This window comes from Anarrhichthys ocellatus, unplaced genomic scaffold (genome assembly GCF_004355925.1).
Source record: "Anarrhichthys ocellatus isolate YVR2014 unplaced genomic scaffold, GSC_Weel_1.0 scaffold19, whole genome shotgun sequence".
NCBI lineage: Eukaryota > Metazoa > Chordata > Actinopteri > Perciformes > Anarhichadidae > Anarrhichthys > Anarrhichthys ocellatus.
Window position 1 is genome coordinate 1,120,596 of NW_022280049.1, and position 22,608 is coordinate 1,143,203.

The 22,608-nt window shown below is 43.6% G+C and overlaps 2 protein-coding genes across 7 annotated transcripts in view; both read left to right on the forward strand.

Annotated features, from left to right (window-relative positions):
* The first annotated feature begins 100 nt into the window (after positions 1 to 100).
* clk4b (CDC-like kinase 4b) lies at positions 101 to 7,431 on the forward strand. The gene is made up of 13 exons (XM_031857799.1): positions 101 to 206; positions 2,002 to 2,162; positions 3,388 to 3,628; positions 4,257 to 4,359; positions 4,619 to 4,685; positions 4,781 to 4,897; positions 5,003 to 5,169; positions 5,257 to 5,351; positions 5,465 to 5,594; positions 5,683 to 5,765; positions 5,859 to 5,938; positions 6,091 to 6,181; positions 6,707 to 7,431. The coding sequence occupies exons 2-13, from the start codon at positions 2,002 to 2,004 to the stop codon at positions 6,890 to 6,892; spliced, it is 1,521 nt and encodes a 506-aa protein (XP_031713659.1). The 5' UTR covers positions 101 to 206; the 3' UTR covers positions 6,893 to 7,431.
* Positions 7,432 to 8,187: 756 nt separating this feature from the next.
* The window catches only part of LOC116389263 (collagen alpha-1(XXIII) chain-like), a 123,929-nt gene continuing 109,508 nt past the window's right edge, over positions 8,188 to 22,608 (forward strand). For all 6 annotated transcript variants that reach the window (XM_031857819.1, XM_031857818.1, XM_031857814.1 and 3 more), the window contains exons 1-2: positions 8,188 to 8,846; positions 9,324 to 9,393. In XM_031857819.1, the coding sequence (XP_031713679.1) occupies positions 8,553 to 8,846; positions 9,324 to 9,393 (364 nt within the window). In that variant the 5' untranslated portion in view covers positions 8,188 to 8,552. The remainder of the gene's footprint in view (positions 8,847 to 9,323; positions 9,394 to 22,608) is intronic.

Genomic DNA, 22,608 nt, shown 5'->3' on the forward strand with positions numbered 1-22,608 from the left:
GGCTGTACCTGAAAGGATGACCTCGGCATAAGAAAACCCATGCCGTTAATCAGTGGGCGTGGTTGTTGTGTCATGGAGCCACGTTCGAGCGGATTCTAGGGAAGCTCGCCATCTTTGAAGACTAGTCGGAGGCATTTTGTTTTTCTTTGTTCATACTTTTAACAAAACCGATAAACATACTCGTTCGAATCTCTTGTAAAAGCCAGGTAAGACAAATGCCATGGGTTGTAACTACTTTATTCAGTTTCCTATTGTTTAACGTGTGTGTATTCCCCTTAATGTTGGCTAATGTTAGCCAGTTAGCTTTTCCGAAATTCGACGTCTCGCCAACATGGCAGACGCTCATCTGGCTAATTAGCTTAGCTATAGCTAGCTACGATAATTTATTTCCTCGGAATTGGCAGTAGCCTTTGGCAGATTGGTGTGCAACTTTTTATAACTGTAGCAGTGAACATTTTTAAGTTTGGTAGTTGCAGTAGAATATATGTATTAACTCTAACTTAGGCTGACTGACGTAACGTTTATGTTGTTTTCTGTAGCGTTAGGTTAAGCCATACGTTAGCGTGGTCGACGCTCGATGGGCCCTTAGATCGAGACAAGGCTACTCAACGGCTTTTTGCTCCCGTCACCACTAACGGTCGCTAGTTGATCAAAGTTACCACCGTTTGAGTGGCAGGTTATCATGAACCATTGGATAACGTTTGAGATATAGACTAATGTTATGTCAGGCCGCAAAGTTATAACCTGTTTGCGTTAAGTGCTCTCCTATTATTTTATCATAAATCTTTATAGTTTAAAGTCAACGTTACCTCCTACGGGTGAGTCCAGACCTGCTCACCCTTTTGGGGTTAATTTATTAATAAAGACCCGCTCGAGTAACGTTACATGACGATGAATACGTTTTTACCAAGTGATTTTTTTTGGGGCGTTTTCCCATGGTAAACGACAAAATATTTGATTTTAAAATTGTTGCAGACTTAAGGTGCTATTGATAACATTAAGCCACTATATTTTGCACTCTCCATTTCTATTGCATACACCGCATGGCGGAGAGTAGATTTGTTCTCATGGTGTAGATTTGTTCTCATGGTACAGCCATGTTGATTGGCGGGGATTCAGGAAGTAAACAGACTTGAAGATGGGACAAATATAACGTTACTAATTACTTGACAAGTTTGTTGCACAACCTGCATATTTTATGGTTTAGTGGAATGAGACTTATGTCAAGTGACGAATCTTCTGTGGTCAAGTAATCAAGTCATTTTAAAACGTGTAACTATCGGCTTACATTTGTATGGTGGTGTTTTAAGATTCATTTAATCGATCCCAATTTTATAATATGGCTACTTAGCTTCGGCTAATGTTTAGCTCGTCATCTAAGCGACAGTGTAGTGAAGGTATACGACTTAATTTATGTTCATCTTTGTTATTACTAACTGTTATAGTGAAGCCATACGCTTATTGTCAAATTCAGCTATTTGTCTGTTTTTCCCCACATTGACTGTGAACGTTATTACTGACGACACAGAGGTATGATGTGATGCCAACATTGTTATACTATTGGCTCACAAGCCTCGTTAGAAGTGGCAACCAAATGTCAGGTATGTTCCACATAGATTTAAACATTAATTTTGAGCCTGTTAAAACATTTTAAATCACAATTATGATTTTTCTTTTTTTTATTCGGCACTGCTCTAAAAGCTCTGTGGATGTGTTACTTGTCTACATAGACATTTTTATCAACATGAATTTTTGAATTAAAATTGAGCTCTATGCCCTTATTTATCTTAAACAACTAGATTTTTCGTTTGCTGCTGTACTATATTACATAACATTTAGTCTTTTGCTTTGGGGTAGAGGTAACTCAAGAAACAATCGCAATTGTAATGCTGCAGCTGAGTTCATGGCTCCGAAACATAGCAATGATTGATAAATAACATAACTATATGTAGTTTAGGATTAAGTGGAATTCTATTTTGAACCGTTTTTCATGTCTTTCAGATGCGCCAATCGAAACGGATGCGCTCCCCATGTATCTGGCTCGATGAGTACAGCTGGGAAGAGAGAATGGAGTGTCGTAAGAGAAAGAAACAAGACTCACACAGCAGCGAAAGAGAGAATAAGTCCAGAAGAACTCACCTCCACCACAAGTTGTGTGATGGGTAAATATCTTATTAATAAATAATATAATATCAGTATTTTCTGCCTACTCAAAGACTTTTTGTGGTGTTTTGGTTTCTTATTTTAACTGAGGTGTAAAATCTATCAAAACTAGTTTATGTGCTGGATATGTTTTAGATATACTCAAAATTCCACCTGTTTTGTATGAAAATACATGTTTTTTGTTTTTTTTTATTGACCTTTTCGTATGAAAGCTGTTCACCCATTACATCATAACGTATGGTAACATTTCTGTGGCCTGTGCTGCCATGTTTTGAGATAAACCTCCAGTTAGGCCATTAAGGCTTCAGATTTGTAAACTGCTCGTGCTCTCCGTGCATTGTATACGTCTGTGTTGCAGTGTTTGTTTTCATGATGGATTTGACTCGTTAATATATTTGACTGTTTTTCAAATTGACAAACCTAGTCAATTTCCAATTTCAGTGTCATCTGGTGAAGTTTTGTGCAATGATAATATGTTTTGCAATTCTATCTTTTTGTGAGCATTTATGGAGGCTGTGGGGTTACATTATATGTTCCCATTTCTACTCTAATTTTAATTCTGTAGAGAGGCAGACTTCCTCCTGGAAGACAACTGACACCAGCAGGGTGCGATGGTCAGAGGGGTTTCTTGGTCTTTTTTAGATGTTCGTTGCTAACATGGTCTGCTGGGTGGGTGTGCTGGAGGCAACATTCTAAGCAAACGCAACCCTAATGAGCAAACATGTTTTTCAGCAAAGCATATATTAGGAACTGTTGAAAGGTAATAGTTGTTTTGCACTTCGTATTGGCAGAAATGTTACTGCATATTTGTCACCTTCTGGTGCACTGATATCTGCAGGTGATGGTGTGTAATACAGATGGTATTACACACTATCAGGTTGTGCCCAAAATCTTTCAGCTCGATCTTTCGATGCCTCGCACTTTAATTCTGCTGATGTGGCTGTCGACTTTGGGTTGCCAAGGAGACAGTTGAGAAACTGTTGATTAAATGCTTTCTTAACTAGCCTCTAAATGAGCACGGTGTTTGGTGGCTGTAAATCACTATGTTGCTAATTAAAAATGTTACATAAAAGGTTCAGGGGATACGGTGTCAGGCAGTGGGCGGACCGTTTGCACCGTCTTCATTTCGAGAGCCTTAACGCAGACGAGGAGCTGAGCTGCTCCGGACCTGACCTACGCTCTCTACTCGTTTTTTTAAATTTGTGTGTCATTTTGTGTTTAAAGGCACTATTTGGAGACCCGCAGTTTGAACCAGGGGCTGGACTCTCGGGGCGGAACCACCCAGGACCATAGTCTGGGCATGGCCTGTGAGGAAGTCAGCCGCGAAGGCACCGGCAAGGACAGAGACCGTGACTGGCACCACTACAGCAAGTCCTCTGGGCTCAGCGGTCGTAGCAGGCGAAGCAGCCGCAGGCAGAGAGACAGAAGGCGCAGACGCAGCCACTCTCGCCACCGGTCCTCCTCGGTACGAGAACCTCCTTCTCCCCTCTACTCCCCTCTCCTGTCTTTGCCACTAAATCAAATGGGTCATCACTGGTGTTTAGCCAAAGCATAACACCTATCGCTTTGTTTTCTCTATCTCTCTGTGTGTCCCATTCTTCACTATTAAGCATGATTTTCAATAATGACTAGTGGAGGCTCAGAGATTGTGAGTGTTTTATAGATTTGTTAGAGAAAAGTGGACCCAGTATTTGTGCTGAAATCTTAGTGGGCGGTTATGGGACATGCTAGTTAAGAATTAAGTTGTTTCGGAAGAGTTACAAAGAACTACATGCAGATAGACTGTAATCAATCAAGTTTAGTTTTTTTTCTGTACTACTCTGAGAAAGTCTCTCATCTGAAAATCTTGTTGCCATGTTTTTCTTCTGTAACGCACACTATGTGGTGGCTGGCGCCCAATTTCTCTGACGGGGCTGAATTTGAATTTGCTGTTCCGTCCATTCGTCCGGCGGTGTTACTGAACGGGCTGAATCTATCCACCCCTACACCTCCCCCCCTTGGCCCGGTTGAATGAATGACGATGTCGCATTGTGGTGGCCTGGTGCTGGCTGACTGATGGGTTATTGATGTGATGGCGGATTGCGGCGGTGCAGAGGAGGAGCCAACAGCGCAGGAGCAGGAAAAGATCCAGGAGTGTTGAGGATGATGGCGAGGGTCACCTCATCTATCACAGTGGAGACATGCTGAGAGCGAGATGTATAGAATATATACCTTTTTTTTCTACTGTTGTTCACACTTTGACTCTCTCACTCTCCTGTCTGGTTCTTATTTCCAAACATTAGTCTTAGTCCAGACAAGTATTTGGTTAACTACTGCTCGTCAGTGTAACATATTAAGCCTTGACTTGTATTCCAGTGTTCAGAAGCCTGTTTATAGTAGCGTAGCTAAACAGAGCTATAAAACATCAGGCAGCCAAAGGGCAGTGTTTCTAACTACAACTCTCTATTTTCTATAGATGAGATTGTGTGTACTCTAGGAGAAGGTGCCTTTGGGAAGGTAGTCGAATGCATTGATCACTCTAAGTAAGAAAGTATTATTTTCTTTTTAATATATTTCTTTGTTACTGGCTCCTTCTCTTGCATCCGATGTTAAAAGTATTTACGTTGTGTATTTCCAGTGATGGAGCTCGAGTGGCTCTGAAGATCATTAAAAACATAGACCGCTACCGTGAGGCGGCTATGTCTGAGGTAGAGGTGCTTGAACAGTTGAAGTCCCTCGACTCTGATAAGCGATAGTAAGTAAATCCAAAGTAACTTCATACCACAAATACCCGTTCGCCTTGCGGTCTTGATATGTGTGAAACTGACTGTGCTTCTACTTTACCTCTCCTCCTCTTTAGTGCTTGTGTACACATACTGGACTGGTTTGACTACCACGGCCACGTCTGTATTGCCTTTGAACTGCTCGGCCTCAGCACCTATGACTTCCTCAAGGAAAACAATTTCCAGCCATTCCCCATCGAACACATCAAGCACATGGCGTACCAGATCATCCGGGCTGTGCGATGTGAGTAAATCCACATGGCTGCACAGAAAATACAGAATGTTAAAATATAAACTACTTGTTTAAAATGTGTGTGGTCTTGTCTTTCAGTTCTGCATAGCAACAAGCTGACTCACACAGACCTGAAGCCTGAGAATATTCTCTTCATTGATTCAGAGTATCATATGGAGTACAACCCTGTAATGGTGAGTGTCCCACATATGTATCCAAAATCATACCTGCTGAAGTATTGGCCGAATGCCCAAATCTTCATGTTGGTGTCGCTGTGTGAGTAGCATGAGTCTGTTCTTGTCCTCAGAAACGGGACGAGCGGACGTTGAAGAACCCGGATGTGAAAATTGTGGATTTTGGAAACGCCACATATGAACAAGAGCACCACACCTCTGTGGTGTCGACCCGTCACTACCGCGCTCCCGAAGTCATCTTAGGTACGTGGCTGTTACAAAGCACAGCTCGGAAGCTTTAGACGCATCATTCAGTGGTGGTTTGTTATTTAGGGAACATGGTCTCTTTCAGATCTGGGCTGGGGCCATTCCTGTGATGTCTGGAGTGTAGGCTGCATACTCATCGAGTACTACCTTGGATCTACTCTCTTCCAGGTAAGAGGCGGTAGAGAGTATAATAAAATGATTAATACTGTGACATTTACCATGGCGTTTGGTAAGATGTGTCATATTTATTTTTGCCTTCAGACTCATGACAGCAAAGAGCACCTTGCTATGATGGAGAGAGTCCTGGGCCCCATCCCCTCAAACCTGCTGCAGAAAACTAAGTACGTAGACCTCGGACTGGCCTGAGACACAAATCTTCCCCCCCCCCAAAACAATATTCACACTATTTATAAGGCCACCTGAACATACTTTGCAGATGATATGATTTATTTATTTCTATTTATACAAATTTCAATATCATTGTGTTGTACAGAAAAAGGCGGTTTGTTCACCGGTCCAAGCTCGACTGGGATCTTCACAGCTCTTCTGGGAGATATGTCAAGAAACACTGCAAACCCCTCAAGGTAAGAGGAATGTTACCGGAGAAGGCAACATACAGTCGGAATTACATCTGTATCAAACTCCAACTCTTTGATGTTTACATGTTAGCTAGGATAGCCATCAGTTCATCCAAAGCCACCTGAGTTCTGTTCAGAGTTACAACACTGTACATACTTCATAATAAGGACAGGACTCCTAATGTGGTACATGCAGCCACTGAGCCCAGCTGATTAAATACAAAAAGTCTCTCAAAGCATGGCAATTGAGACGGGGTCCATTTTTCAAGGGGGGTTGGGTGGGTTTCCCACATTTGTGCAGAACACGCGCTGAGGACAGTCCGTTGTTAAATAGGAAACACTGCCCAAAGTGAAAGTCTCGTTCAAAAACAAAAATTGAGCGCCACCAAACTGGTATTACCTGCAGGGCTCTTTTCTGTTCTGTCAACAGTGTACATTATTTACCAAGTTCGTATTATAGAACTACACTTAACATTCAGAGCACAAGATTCATTGTGACACACTTTACAATTGTCCCTTCTTTCCCATCAGCATTACATGCAGTCTAAGGGCGAAGACCACCACCAGCTGTTTGACCTGATAGAGAAGATGATGGAGTACGATCCAGCGAAGCGCCTCAGTCTGGAGCAGGCCCTCCATCATCCCTTCTTCTCCTGCTACCGCAAGAGCACCACCAGAAGCACCCGAAGCAGCAGAAGCAGCAGCAAAAAAGACTGAACCTGTGACCCTGGTCAGAGCCTGACTGTCACTATGATGTCTTCATGGTGCAGTGCAGCCTCTGCTTCCTGACTCTCCAGGAGAGGAGAACCTTAACTGACTGTATCAGTCCACTGCCCTGCTTCGCTGTGTCTTAAGCCGGTGTGTTTCCTCTTAGTCTTTCACTCATCAACACGTTATGTTGTTATCTGTGGCATTTATGTTTGATGTAATGAATCCTCCAAATTATTTCTATTTATTTGCCATTTTAATTTAATTTGTATCACTTAAGCATTTACTTATTTTTTTTTTCTTTTCTTCATGAATTGTCCAATTGTGTCCATGGTCTTTCTCTGCATTGTCACAGTGGTGAAGGGGAATGTTTTTGCCTCATCAGTCTGGCCAGTAATAATTTATTCAGCATTGAAGAGAGAGAAAGCTATAGCAGGCAGAAAATCCTTGTACATAAAATGTGTTCAGATGTTTCCTTTTTCACTGAGTGGTTGTGTAACTTTTGCAGTATAATGTACATTTTTCTCAATAAACGTGAATAGACGACAGACGTGTCTTGTTTGTACTTTGACTGTGCAGTGATGTGTAGGTGCAGTAGCTGCATAAATCCACAGGGTGGCAGTAAAACGCTTTCAGATCACTGAGTCTGCTGCCTTGAGGTCACTCCTGTCGAAAGATCTGATCCTCGTTGAAATTGAACGAAAAGTGCATTAAAACTGATCATTTAACCTGGATTGATGACCGCACCGGTTTCAATCCGGCTCGACAAACGAAAACAACAAAATGCATTACAAACCATGAATCTGTATTATTATTCAAGCTGTTGACGTTGCGAGTCGGGATCGCCAGTGTGCAGCATCGGCTTGAGTTATCTAGAAGGTTTACGTGCTTTGAACTACAACCAGAGAAACTTCTTTTCTGAAGAGGATCCATTGTCCTCAAAGTTTACGCAAGATGCCTTCCCCATTGACAATACGGGGCCTGCGGGTACAGAATCTACTTCAAAGTTACAAGTGTCATTTCACAAATTACAGTGGAGGGGTCGTATCATTTTAAAGTCTCATTAATTAGTCAGCAAATGTTAGTTAATTGCATTAACAAGCTTCAACATCATCAGTCGCTGTTCGAGTTAATTCTAGTGGGTTTATAAAAACAAATAATAGCTGCATGGCCTATAACATGTTGTGCTGAGGTGGCTGAGTGACCAGAAGTTGGCCAAGACAAAAACCCTCAACAGTCTCACAGGCAGCTGTCAATCTGCAGCCCCCACGTGGTCAGCGGGGCGGGCGCATCGCAACTAGTTGAACATGCAACTTTGAGACAGGCAGACAATTGGACCCATTGGTAGTTGCACTTGCACATCCATATAGGAAACTCCCCTGCAAGTTAGAAGGCGCCTCTTCTCTGGTTGGCATCCAGATCGCTCCCATCTGTGTCCGGCGTAAACCCGGTGTGCGCTGCTGCAGCCTCTTGTTCCAAGACTAATTTAAGACAGCGCTTTGAACCCTGAGCCTAGTGTGCTGCAGCAGAGTGTTGTGAATCTGTTAGGTGCACTGCTTAGTGAGTCCGGAGCACCGAGTAGATTTTGGTCGCAGAACTTCAACAGCTAAACGAGGCATTTTTAGTTTTATTTTCTGTTCATCAAGAGGACTTCAGCAGGATTTTCAACATGGATACAGCTCGCGACTCTATCGGGGAAAGTAAGCCGGTGTGCCAGTGTGCTCCAAAGTCCGCGGTCCACCGGTGGCTTCCAGGTTTCCCCATCGCCCTGTGCTTGCTGATGTCCCTGAGCTCCATCACCGTGTGTCTTCTGATGAGCCTCAAGACCTACCAGCTGGAGAACCGCCTGCAGATGGAGACGGACAAAGCGTCCATCTTCCACCCGCTGCGCACTGCTTGTCTAAACGAGGATGGGACTCTAATTCCAGAGCTGAGCACTTCGATAGGGCAGTTCGTTGAAGAGGTACATGACGCATACTGTTATTGATAAATTCATGTATTGTGTTTGTGAACCTCAGAGGCACTGCTCGCCGGTGCGTAAAATGTGCGTAATAGCAGGGAGGCTGTCAAACGCACAGACTTTGCGCTCTTTTGGCAATTGCACCCTAATTATTCCCTCTAAAAGCAGTCCCATTTTAACGAATGACCGTAGGGATCAACCTGGCATGCAGCTGGCCAATTAGTTTACCGTTAAATCTCTTTATAGGGTGACATAACCACTGATGAGACACCAACCTATACTTTTTATTACATGGAGGAAGCTCCTTGAGCTGTATTTAATAAGACGAAGGTTATGATCTCATAATTGTAATTGGTGCTCATTGAGGTTATTTTAATATTATTCCGTGCTCTACTTGTTTCTTTATGATCTCCACTTCAAAAAATATATTCATGTTTAGTATTGTTATTTAGCTTTGGAATTTGTTCTGTCTGTCTGCAGAAAGTGGTGGTGCTGATGCCAAAATTGCGGACAACTAGGGATGTTGGCCAAGAGTGCTCCTGTCCTCCAGGTATGTCTCTGCTCTTTGTAGCATTGGTACCACTTACCCAAAAAACACACAAATAAATCAAAGGAGACGCTCAAAATCTGTTCCCTATTAGGTAAACGTTACAGTTTAGGAATGACTGACAGCTTGTGAAACCTGATTGTTTGTCTGCCTATGATGCTCTTGGCAGCTCTCCTGAACTTAAAGAGTGTATGTGTGCGTGTTGATGGTCACGGCCCCCTGAGCCGGTGTAGGGCCCACACTGGGACAGCAGGGCTCCACACTCAGCGGAGCAGCGGGGTTGGGACGTCCAGCCTGAGCCCTGCAGCCTCGTGTCAGTGGGGGATGCTCACTTTAAAAGATGTAGCAGCGGTGTGCCAAGATTGGCCACGTTTGGCTCGCGGTGTTCGTTACAGAGCTTGTGATAGTTCCACGGGCGGAGAGCAGTGTGTGATCCACATCATGTTACACACTGAGTCCCCCGTTATGCCTGTGAATTAAAAAAAAAAAGAGAGATGGTTTTCCTTTTTATTTTGGGTAAAGCTGCAGCTATATTTGATGTGATGTGTCCCCATGTATTGATCAGCTGTGTATTAAATACATGGGCTATTTTACCTTAACTATGGAGAGGAAATTGGGGTTTATTGGCAGAGGAATTCACTGACATCAGCATGTGTGTGTGTTTTATTGAAACATTCACATGTATTGAGGAGTTCACGACAATCCAGTTCAAAAAAAAATTGCAACTTAAGTGAAATCTTACCATCATCACTGAGTATCTGCTTGCACACATTTTCTTCTTTGAAGGGTTTTGTATCCAAAAGTAATGGCAGAGGTTGAGCTTTTTGAGATGCTTATCTGCACATTTGGCGAACGTCTCTCCCTGGCTCTTCCTTCTTTCTTTTTCTCTTTGTCTCCGGGTGTGAACAGCCCTCCAACAACATGAACAGGTGAAAGCGTTCACAAGTGGAATTTCTGGCTCGCTTTCAACACATTCTGTTTTCCAGTCTGAGTGCCAAGATAGCTCGCTGGCTCTGTCTGGCTGGTTAGCGAAGCTGGTGCAAGTGTTTGTTGTTTGCATTGGATGCAGCAGAGTCAAAACCACTGACACTGCATGTGGTAGTACTTTACTGTAGTTCCTCTTTTATACATTCAGTGCATTTCTACTCAGCATGACTCAGTAGAATTGAAATTAGATGTATATGCACCCTGGAAAACATTGCCCAATTAGGCTAAGCCTGCACTGCCCTTAATGGGTATTCATGCATTTGAATGTACTTTCTTTATTTGACCATATTATTGTATCAGATGTTGCATCCCATTTTCCTGTCAATTGTACTGAACTGCTGTGTAATCAAGTGGTTTTTGCACTTAAACACAATTCCTCCGCAACTATTCAGAAGTCTATTTAAAGTTTTCTTTTTACAGTTTCTTGGCTTTAAATATGGTCTTTTTTTGCGAGGCTGGAACAAAAGGATATTTGTTTATTGCGGCTTTTATGCAACCAAATGTAAAAATGTACTTCTTTCACATCCCTGCAATTCCCCAGATTGCTCAATACAGACTTGTTAACGTTTCTCCATAAAATGTGTTTATTTCTAAAGAGGGTTTCTCAGCCGATAAACTTAGATTTGGAGAGATTTTCCTGGTGCTTTTTGCTCAAGAAGCCACATGAGCTTGTGAACTATCAGGAGTGTGCATGCGTTTGTGTCAGGCGCTGTATGAAGTATGTGACTCGCGAAAACAACTTTTATGTATATTTATCTGAGCCGAGCTGTTCCTAAATGTGTGCATCCCATCTGTGGCCTTGTGACTGTACAGTCTGGTCATGGTCTCATATGGCTGCGTGTGGTTTTGTGTGTGTGTGTGAGTCTGAGATTCTGTCCCTGAGCCTTTGAGGGGCCGACAGAGGCACCTCTCTCAACACGACACTGTAAGAAGAGACCCCCCCCCTCTCCCTTTAGCACCAGCTCTTCCCACCTGAAACTTGAATCTCTCACCACCAGGATCACAGGCCAAGGTATTTCTGCCCATGTGTGTGTGCCAGACACACTGCCACACAGCATGAGTGGCATTTCTGCCATTAAAGCTGTGCCCTCAGCATCAGGGTGCTCACCTTTCAGCATGCACGAAGACAGGGGCCCAACAGGGGGCAGCACTTTCGCAGCAGCGCTGGGAACTGATGATGTTGAATTTGTTATTGGCGCTTCTCACTGAATGACTTCCTCCTGAAAAAAAAAAAGAACGTATTTTGAAGGCAAAGCCCTCTGGTTCAGACACTGCCTATAAATAGCATTTGACACTACGGGAGGTCATTTACCTCCCGTAGCCGCTCAGTGGAGACGGCATTGTTGTGACACTTTTATGCTCACAGATACAACACAGTTGAGGCGAAGGCAAACGATGTTGCTGAGACCGACTCAGCTTACAAGCTTCAGGTGTTTGCAATTAGCACCCGCCTGTTGCCTCGACAGACACACACTACGTATGCTCTCACACAAACCTACACACACATTCATTACTAACACATGGACACAACACCTTTATGGAGCCTTGGCTAATTAGAGCCATGTGGGGCCTGCATGTGTCCTGTGTAGGGGGAGTGTATTGTCATCTCTGCAATTTGCACTAAAAGGCTGTTTAACAGGTCTGATACCAGCTAGGGGGGCACAGGCGGCCCACTCTTGGGCACAGGCCCAAAATTTAAAATGCCAGCCAGATACACCTATTAATGTGAATCAGTCACTGGAGACTGTGCATCAGGAGAGGGGGCTAAAACAACACGGCCATCCTATGACAGTTTGAGGAGACTTGCTGCTTTTCTTTGTCTTTTGTGATTGTGAATATCCTTGGAGTTTGGGATGGTTGGTCGCACAAAACAACCAATTCGATGATGTTACATTTTGCTCTATATTTTTGTAGACCAAACAATGGTTTAATCAAGCCCTTCTTGATATATTGCATTTGATTTATTGATCTGTAAGTAGGTGTACGTTTAAATTAAGTCAAAGTCAGGAGTGAGTCTTTGGTGTTGGTGTATATGAGGGCAAGAGGTCAGACCCCTGGCTGTGTGCTCAGATCAATTTCCATCAGATAAGAGATCATTAACGCACTTAAGGGAAACACAGGCCCCTCATATATGTGTTTGTGTGTATTTATATAACTGAGAGAGCATGCTCACAGTGGGGTTCCTTGACGCATTTAACATGTACACATACATGCAAAAATGCACATGAATTCTCGTCTGGTTTCTCTATAGGTACAGCTATTCGTATTTTTTGTGATACTAAATTCCTACATATGTGATGGGGGACTATTCTACCCCAGCTGTCTGTCAGTGTAACGTCTTGTGTGAAGCCCATCAGCAGTCTGCTGGTGTTAACCGGCCTGACTGGGGATCAGAGGGGAGGCTGCACACTTCCTGCTCCCCTACCTGGAGGAGGAGAGGGGGAAAGCCGGCTTTAGAGAGACGCACGATGGGGCCAACACCAAGGGGCTGCATTTTGGTTTTAAAGCCATAATAAATCAGACGGGAAACTTGCAGCTACCTAATATAATCTATTGCCACAAGACCACTACACCGGCCATATAAGATCCATTATTGACCATTTAAAAAATAATAAACGCAGGAAATTTGTTTTCATAAGTGATCTCGTTTTAGAATTTGTTCAGCTGTAGCCGAGAGCTGTAGCCAGTTTATTTTAAGTATTAATATGCTGGAGAGCAGCACTTAACTAGGTGTGCGTGCGTGCGCCTGCCCGTGCGTGCGCCCGCCCGCCCATGTACCAGTCTCTGCTTGAGTGCGCTTGTATGTATTTTGTGCACGTGTGTTTGTTTTGATGTCTGCAGGCATGCGTAATGTGAGGCTCCCAGTGACTGACTGCATTGCTTTAAATTCACTGTGTATGAAGTCAGTTATGAAGAGGATATCCTGTGGCAGAAAGCCCAGGTGGCTTTTTACATTATGCTTCAGATTTCAAATCAGCGAAGAAAATATGCAGTTTTATAAAAGTACAAAATACTTTCCATCCTGCTGCTGCACAGAATTGAGTCTCCCAAACACACATTTTCCCCATTGGAGTTGGTCTGTGGGGTGTTTTCTGTAAATCCTTTTTTGCAGACGCTTCACACACATTCACTGTTTTATTGCCAGGATAGTTTCCCCATCTATGTAACTATGTAAGCGGTAATGTCTTACCTCTTCAATAGGGAACATAGAAATGTGTAGATTCAAATGACTGTATTATGGGATTTAGTCTTTACAGGCAAAATGATGCCCAGGAAATGTTGATGGTCACTGTATTTGTGGCTTCATGATGGACTTTATCAGGAAGGAAATACCCCCCCCCCCCCCTCTCCTGTTTTTCTTGCGGCCTGCTTTGTATTGAGCACTATATCACAGACTAATAGATACCATCGTCATACGGACTGCAGCTCCAATGCACAGCTGTGCGAGCCTTGTGTCCTCAGGTTACTTTTAGCCTTCTTGTGATGTGTCTGTTATTCCTCTGGTCACTGTGAGAGTCCAATTGAAATGAGTGACTCCTCTTGATATCTTGTCCTCATTTGAAAGAGGATCTTAGAAGGTTCGAGTATGCTCAGTTTATTTGTAAAAGACGAGGGGAAAGCGGCCTCTTGGACCGTTTTGAGATATTGAGTTTGGAAGATGGTTGTGTTTGTGTCATTGAAAACAGGCTCCACTGGGGGGGGGGAAACAACTATATTTCAAAGTAAGGGAGATAATCCTATCACTAAAGGCAATTTACCAGACAAGTTTACATAGTTATCTATGTTGCCTCAAGTGATCGAGGCTATGTTAGCCGCTACTAGAATAACACACCCGAATCTCTGACCGAGCTGTTGGCGGTAAAATTGCATGTGGCTCCAGATTTTCAACCCGTTGTAATTTATTTGTTTTACAGGGCTCAATTTGAACTTAAGAACAGCTGATGTGACTGGCTCCAGGTATGCATTTGTACTTTTGTATGTGTTTTGTAGCACACACTCACACACCCACACACTACTCACACCTCACCCACATCTTTAGACCCCGTCCCTCTCTGTCTCTTATCAGCCTTTTAATTAAAGTTAGCTTTCTGAAACCACAGTGTTTAACAGCAGGGCTGAATTCCTTCCTTTTTGAAAAATAAACTGCTGGACACAAGCCGGCCTGTCTGCAGCTCATGAAGGCCCACAGGGACCTCAGGAACCCACTGAGGAGCAAAGGGCTGGGTGCCGGGTAGCAATGCGAGGGATGTGCAGAACACACACAAGAAACAGAAGGGACTCTCTGAACCGACTCATCCTGTGATGGTAGTTACAACACCTATTAAAGGAAAACATCGCTGTATGCAATTATCTATTGTCATAACATTATATGTGAGGTCATTAAAGAAGGTGATGTGGAGCAGATTAAGGAGGAGATACGGATTGTAACTTATTTAAAAGGATTTAGTGTCCATATGTTCATATTTAAGGATCAGCTTGAAGGTCGCCACCTCTTGGCTAACAGTGGAAATTCCAAAGATAGCCTGCTATTGAGCAAGAGCTAGGGTCTGTTTATATTTACATCCTTGTCTTTGCTCCAGACTAGTCACAGCAGTGCCGTAGTGAGTTCTCTCCTGCACCTCATAGCTCCATATAGTGGTGCAAGAGAAACAAAGACCAGAACTATTCTCGGACACGCTGCCAACATAAACATGGGCCAGATGAGTGTTTCTTATTGCCACAGGTGAACAGAAATGTGACGGAGTTCTGAATTTTTGAGTAAGATTGTTCATTGTGTAAAGTTTTAACGGACTAGTGTGAAGGATTTTGGTGGCATCCAGCGGTGTGGTTGCAGATTGTATCCAACTGAATAGCCGTCCACTCACTCTTCCCTTTCCAGGACGGCAATAACGTGAGCTGCCGACGAGTGCAAAACCGTGGAAATGGCGTTCGCCTCACTCAGAAACGATCCTTACTGTAACAACAACACTTGTTACTACGAGCAACGGACGTCAGACGGCTGCTGGCAGTATCGCAGTTTCACAAGCGTGTTGGAAAACTACGGTGACAAGTGTTTGTTCGTTCTGGGCTAAGAAACTCTGTGAAGAGGAGCCGCCATTTGGTTCCAGTTTTACCATAATAAGTTGTTATTTTAGTATCTTTTCAACACTATTGGATTTAGTTAAGTGTTACTAACTAGATATTTATACAACAGAGAAACTTTGTGGAGGCTTGCCTAAGATGAGGAAAACACATGGCACCAAGTAAAGCTTGATTTAGAGGAACATCTGATTTGCTGCCTTCCACACAATAACGCTTTGTCTGATGCACAAGATTTCAAAACAACAGTTGTTTTCATCAGACCAGCGTGCATCAAAAGCATGAAGTGATGTGTTGAACCGCAGGGCCATGATTCATTTCTTTAGTCTTGGATTGATTTAGGAGCATCGCTGCATAATCATTCATGGTGTTTCTGGAGCAAGAGATTCTGTTATCGTAACAGATGGCATTTAAAAGGTTCACAACGTTTGTATTTGTTTTATAAATATATAGTCATTACTTTGATAGGTCCATATTATTACATATGCTTGTTTTCAAAGATGTTCTTTGAAAACGGGGGCGATTGTGGCTAAGTGGATAGCAGGGCTGTCTTTCAATCAGAGGGTCGGCGGTTCAAACCCCGGCTCCACTAGTCGCATGTGCACAGCTCCCGTAGCTGTGCCTACGGTGTAGAAATGTGATCGACTGAATTGTAAGTCGCTTTGGATAAAAGCGTCTGCTAAAATGACTGTAATGTAATGTTCTTGTCCAGAAGGTGGCCACAGGCAGCAAATTAGTGACTTGAGCAAAAGGAACATTTGAGCGTTGTCAGACACATCTGTTCAGTAGTCAAATCAACACATGAGTTACAATTTCACGTTGCTTCCATTTGAAGGGAACACGTCTGAAACTGTTACCAAATAGTAGTAGTTTGGAGGTATTTTTAAATTTGGAGGTATTTTTGAATTTTTTTTTGTTTGATTTTCTTTCCTCTTCCTTCTTAAAACAACTGTGGAAAATTTCTTATTTTGAGTAACCCTAAAAAGCTGTAGAATAAAGTATGATAAGGCCATAATAGATTTCCTGAATGTCTCAAATAATCAGTCAGTATCTAAATGTTTTCACAGGGATCCAATATTTTCAGCGAGAGTTATAATGGTCTCGTTGAGAGCAAGTAGGAGTGGCAACAGCTTACCGGGCAGTGCTGCCAAATGTGGAAACTGTTATAATGTTTTCTTTAATTATCCCAAGTGGCAGGTGACAAGGTGAATAGCCTTTTAATGGGGGAGCAGAAAAACTCTTTAACACCACCGTGTGGCCTCTGGCTGGCAGCACTGTGAGGTCAAACGATCTCTCTCTGTGCTGCAGTATGTTCCTAAACCTGTTCAATAAAGCATCTGAGTTTACAGGACGGTGAGGATCCTAAAAGGAACTCTTTGGAGTTGAGTTTTGGAAGAAATAATAATGCCGTCGCTTGAAAACTCCAACAAGCCTGTAAAGTATGCAAACAGGCTTTCATTTCAATCCCATCATCTGTTAGGATGTCCAGCCTGGATAAAGTACCACAGAAATAAGATTCCAGTATTTTTTAAAGTGCCGGTAATCCATCAGGAATGTAGCGAGGCTGCACCGGGACTCACACGAACACACCTGGATTTATTGGACAGATAGCGTCTCTGACGTGAACCCAGACAAACAAAGGAGTCCGAATTTGAGCAGAGGTTATCATTTATCCCTCCGTGCCTCCCAGGCACGGAGTAGAATGAACAGTGAAGATATCTTTCCCCGGGAGCCATCGGGAGGTGTGAAGGAGGGCATCGGTGAACCAGATGGTCTCACTGTGCCGAACATGCTCCTGCTTAGTGTAAAAGCCCCTCGACAGGCTCGCCACTCTCCCATCACCTCTTTAATGAGAGCCGAGGTCGTAAAACTGGGCCTGACGTCTTTGAACAAGCCCTCAGCATCACTGGTCCATGTTATTCTGTCATAACAGGTGAGGGCATTTTGGAGCAGAGGATAGCTCTCACCAACTTAACACCATGGCTTGGGGAGGGTGTATTTACATGTGTCGGGCCTGTTTTCTCTCTCGGCGTGACCTTTCCAAATGTATCTGTGTCCTTCTGTCCTTTATGTTTTTCCTTCCTGTGTCCCAACTTTTAGCTTTTTTTATTGCACGTGATGCACGTCTGTCGCTCTGTTTCGTGCTCCCCATCCTTGTCTCTATGTATGATTTGAGCGGGTGTATGTTTAACTCTGGGATCTGGACGGCCTCAGGCTGCACAGTGGGTCAGTCTGTTCGCTGTGTACATTAACCCAAAGTTCAGCCAGGAGTGAGGTCGGGGGTGATGGAGATGGCTATCACACGCACTGTAAACAGACATTGAAGAGATGCAGAGGGAGATTCTCAGGGTAAGTGGGCGCTCCGTCAGGTGTGTCTATCAAACAAGCTAATTTCCTGCTTTTATAGGCGTCGGTGATGGCAACAGATTACTGGCAGCTCTATTTTGCTGAGGCAGAAAATGTGCCATTTGACCGCAGGCCCTATAAATTACAACTCTGCTATGGAATGAGAAATCTGAAAGAAAAACCCAATAATTCTATATTTGTGTTTTTAATAAAAATAACTATATATTATCAGGCATCTTGGACATTTTTGAGGGTGTTTAATCAAGACAAAGAATCAGCTCGCACACAAGCTAAAACCTCAAACGTCAGAGTTAACAGACCGAGACGTGCCGTTGTCATGCTCTCGTGTGTACAGCCATATGTAACACATCGGCTTAACATCGAACCGCAGCGGCTGCAGTTAAACTATCGGCTTCATTGTGTGTGAAACGGCCTGCCAAAGCCCGTTGATGGGTCGTTTCACTCTCTGTGCAAAATCCTCAAATCAGGGTCAGAAAAACCTCACGGTCATTTCCCAGCAGTATGGATAACAGAATATGATTACAAAAATGTTACACTGGAATTACCCCGTCTAACTGGATCAGATCATCGGCCAAACTAGAGCTTGTTTAGAACTCTGTGTGTGTGTGATTAAGTATAGCTTCATATACATACTGTATATCTTTATGTGTGCCAACAATTGTGTGTGTGTGTTTATCAGCAGGTTCGTGGCCGATGGTGCTGTGACGGTGCGATAATGGGCGTTAAATATGTGTTAATGAGCACACAGTGGTGGACACACCGTGACTTGCCACCATTAAATCGAAACACTCGGTTCCTGTCAAGAACGCTGTCGCTGCTGCGCTCACTGTCTCAACTGCCAGATGGGGGGGAGTGAGAGGGGAGGAAATTGAGGAACGTACTATACCGAAATATACTGCACATGTTGAAGGTTTTTGCCAGCGTTCCATCTGTTTTTTTTTTTGTTTTTTTTTTAACATATTGAACTTGTGTGCCTCTGCATTCTTGTAGCAGAAAATGTCTATATGTGTGGGCCGGTATGTTGGCTCACCTCACATGTGTGTTGTTATTCTCATGTGTGAGCGCGCGTGTGTTCCTAAGTTTCTGCACACCATCCAACAGCCATCTCCATTGCCAGCCTCTATAGGGACTCCTTACCTGCATATTTGCAGTTCCACTCGAGAATCAAAATGAAATGAGTCCTGAGTGCATTTTGGGAGCCAGAAGAGTATATCACAGATGTCCAGTCAGCTCTGGTTACAAATGGAGTATCTGGGTCGAACATGTGGACAATCTATCAGGTCCACCATCTCTCTTTCCTCTCATTTTCTCTCTGACTGCATTCAAAAAATGTTTCCTCCATCTTTTCTTTGTTTTCTCACCTTTCCTTACAAAGCCCGTACAGTCGGCGCACAAATGCAGTTCTTTTGAACACACTTGGGGTTTAGGTGGATTGGACCCTGAAGGTGTTGAAGCAATGAATGTGATCTGATGACTGACTACACTTGAGCATGTGTTTGTGCCTGCTACAAGATAATTGTCACAGTTCAGGAGCCGCAGCCTTGACACACTTAAAGAAGTAGACAGCGGGAAAAAGAAATGCTTACACACACACACACACACGCACACAATCACAACAAAACTTTTATGGTGCTGTCACTGTTTTATTTGCTCTTAATCCTTCTTAAATCCAGGCACAAGGGATGCACTTTTAGAACAGAGCAGGCCCCTTCTTTGGTCTTGTTTATTTACTTGGAGTGTTTTCTCACGTCCATGTGGTTCTGATTGTGTGATTTGGAACGAGGACAAAGTCGGAGATGAGTAGAGAGAGTGGGGAGAGTGGGGAGAGCAGGACAGCAGCGGGAGGGAGTATCAGAGAGGCTAATGAACACAATGTGATTCTGATAAATGGAAATGCAATCATTTAAGCAGCATGGGAAGTGTACATGTGGTACCTAATGTTACAAATCTTTTCAGTATTTTTTCTGTAATTTTTAAATTGCACTGTGTCAATAAGCAAATATGCTATTATTACAACACCGTCTTGGCATGCAGTGTTGCCTCCATTGCCTCGAGCCCCATATGATTCCTTTTTCATTGTAAACAAAGTTTGGCTGTTTAACGCGAGGATTAAACCAAAAGAGTATGTATATACTGCTATAGCTGCCCAAATTGGCCCATAAATAGGGAACTGGTTTATAACAAACAGCGGGCCAACGAGGAGACCTGACCCAAATCAAGCTACTCATCATTAAACATGTTGTTGTGAGCAACAGCCAAACTACCAGTGCAAAGCACGTCTCTAATGTAGTTTTAATTGGGAGCATTGGCTCATTGACGAAAGGAAAGGCAGCACAGGACAAAGATACTGTTGATCAACTCAGTGAGAAAGATTAACATTTAGTTTGTCAGAGGCGTCGAGATGGGAGGTTGGATTTGTGGCACGTGGATTCACTTTTTTGTTCGGGTCTATTTTCATATCGTCTTTTACAAAGGAGCATGTTGATTTGTTAGAGGCTTTGATGTTTTATGCAAACCACATAGTGATCCAGGCTTTACCACGGCACACTGATTGACCTCAGGGATACTGAAGGATATGTTTCTTTACCTGCTGCTGCTTAGCACATTATTAGACATCTGTGATGTAGTTGTGAGCAGTGATCTGTCACTGCTGAGTGAAGGCTATGTGTCCGTTAGCTTATCCTTATCCATTTAGCTCTGCTGGTAGAAAACATCCATTTTAAAATAGCTGTATTTAACATTCAGAGTAATGTCTAACTGAGCAGAGGATGAAGTCGCTCTCTTGGGTGCTGTTATCTGATCTTCTCCTTGCTTTGTTGAAATAGCCGAGCCGGCCGGGCTTTTAGGGCATGATTGTGCATGTGAGTGTTCTCCACTGACTCAAGGAAGCGTAGCACCCACCCTCCAGTCCCCTGCACATAAATTATGTTAGCTGTGGGCCGCCGGCTCGCTGTCACCATGTTGACATCCATTGAGAGGCGATCCAAATGGTGCCATTCCTGTGTCTTACACCTCTAAGACATAGCCCAACACATTGTTTCCCATTCATTATGGGAGGAATGCTACGGATGCTACGGAGTCTTTTTAACAAGCAGATGTCTACGAGACATCTTTCCCGGCAAGGGGCGTCCCATTGATTTATTTGTGACAGATGTTTTGATCAAATCGGACAATTTGTCTGTCTGGTACACCCATTAGTTCGCAGTGCAGATCAGCTGATATTATCTAATTACGTCTGAACTTTCAAACTCTCCGTTTTCACATTGGCCCATCGGCTTTCCTCCTTTATCGGACAGACAGACAACGGTAAATGGAGCGTAAGTACCAAGATCTTTATCTTTCCTGTCCAGGATTTGTGCTCCCTGCACGTCTGAATGCCTGTGTGTGTGTGTGTGTCTCTGTGTGCAAGTTCATATGTACTATATGTGCGTGTGTTTGTGTACAAAGCGGGCGGAATACCTGGCACGAGAGGGCTTCTTTGCCTGTCTGAGGTATAACATGGACAGAGGGGGTGACTGCAGGAGATCGGAGAGGTGGAAGCGCTGTGTGTACCCCAAGCAAACAGGCCAGATAAGATCAGAGTGGAGGGAGCGCAGCTGGAAGCCTTCCTGAGTTGACCCCTTGCTCCGCCTCTCTCGCATTCCGCCAAACCCCTCGCTGCCCTCTTTCTCCCTGTTCTCTCCACATTTTACCTCCTAGCATCTCTTCCTTGATTCATCTCGTCATTCCTCACCCCTTCAGCATATCGCTCCATCCATTATTTTGTTTTTCAAACAATATTTTCGTGTTTGGAGTTTTCATAGATTGTTTATCTCCTTCTGTGTGGTGTCTCCCCTCCTGTCCTTCACTGCACTGCCTCTTCTCCATCTTCCCTCTCCTCCTCCTCCCCCCCCTTCTCAGCAGGACCTCTGTAAAGTGGGGTCAGCCTTTAGCATGTAATGCTGTGTCTTTTTCTCTGTTTCTCCCCTGCTCATTGACCATGTTCATTAATACTAAACTGACCGATTGCCTTTCATGTTTTCCCCTGGGCCATGTCCTTGACATGACAGTAGACCTAACATTTCAAAGTAAGGCCTCTCTGGCTTTTCTGTGTGGATTTACATTTGTGTGTCTGCCTGTTTAAATAGGATCAAGACAAAGCAAAAATAGCGCAAAGCAGCTGTGCTTGTTATCTTTTGTGACCTTATTCAATATCATCAATTGAAGCCATTCCAGGTAGTGTTGCTCATCAGGAGTGAGCTGCAGTAGATGTATTCCACATTCAAATGTGTGAAGAAGACGAGGAGGATGAAGGGGGAGCAATGTGAAACTCTTGCAGTCTGTGACGTCTTGGAATGATTGTCATGTATATTTAGCTCCGCGTATGGCAACACAAAGACAGCTGTTGTTGCCAGCTCACATTTATTTTGGCCTTGCGTTGGTCCCTCCTGTCACTTTAACCAGACCCATATCTGTAAATAGTCTGTGCCGCTGACAGACTGTTGAGACACATCACACGCTGCAGGACTAATATATTATCTTTAGATATTAATACAAACCAGGGTTTAGAGATCTATATGAACTGAATTGAATCTCCTGTTCAGTTGTAGATGTTTGCTGCAGGCCACCAGCATCACTGGTGTTGTTTGTTCAGCCTCTTGTGTCCAGTAATAATCCCTCAGCCCACAACCTCTTGACCTTTTAGCAAGAGTGGAGCCCCGTAATCTCCCCTCCTGTAAGCTTTAAACGCTAAACTTTTTAGTGTATCCAAAACAGGATGCCCTCCCTCTCCCCCGCGCGCCCTAT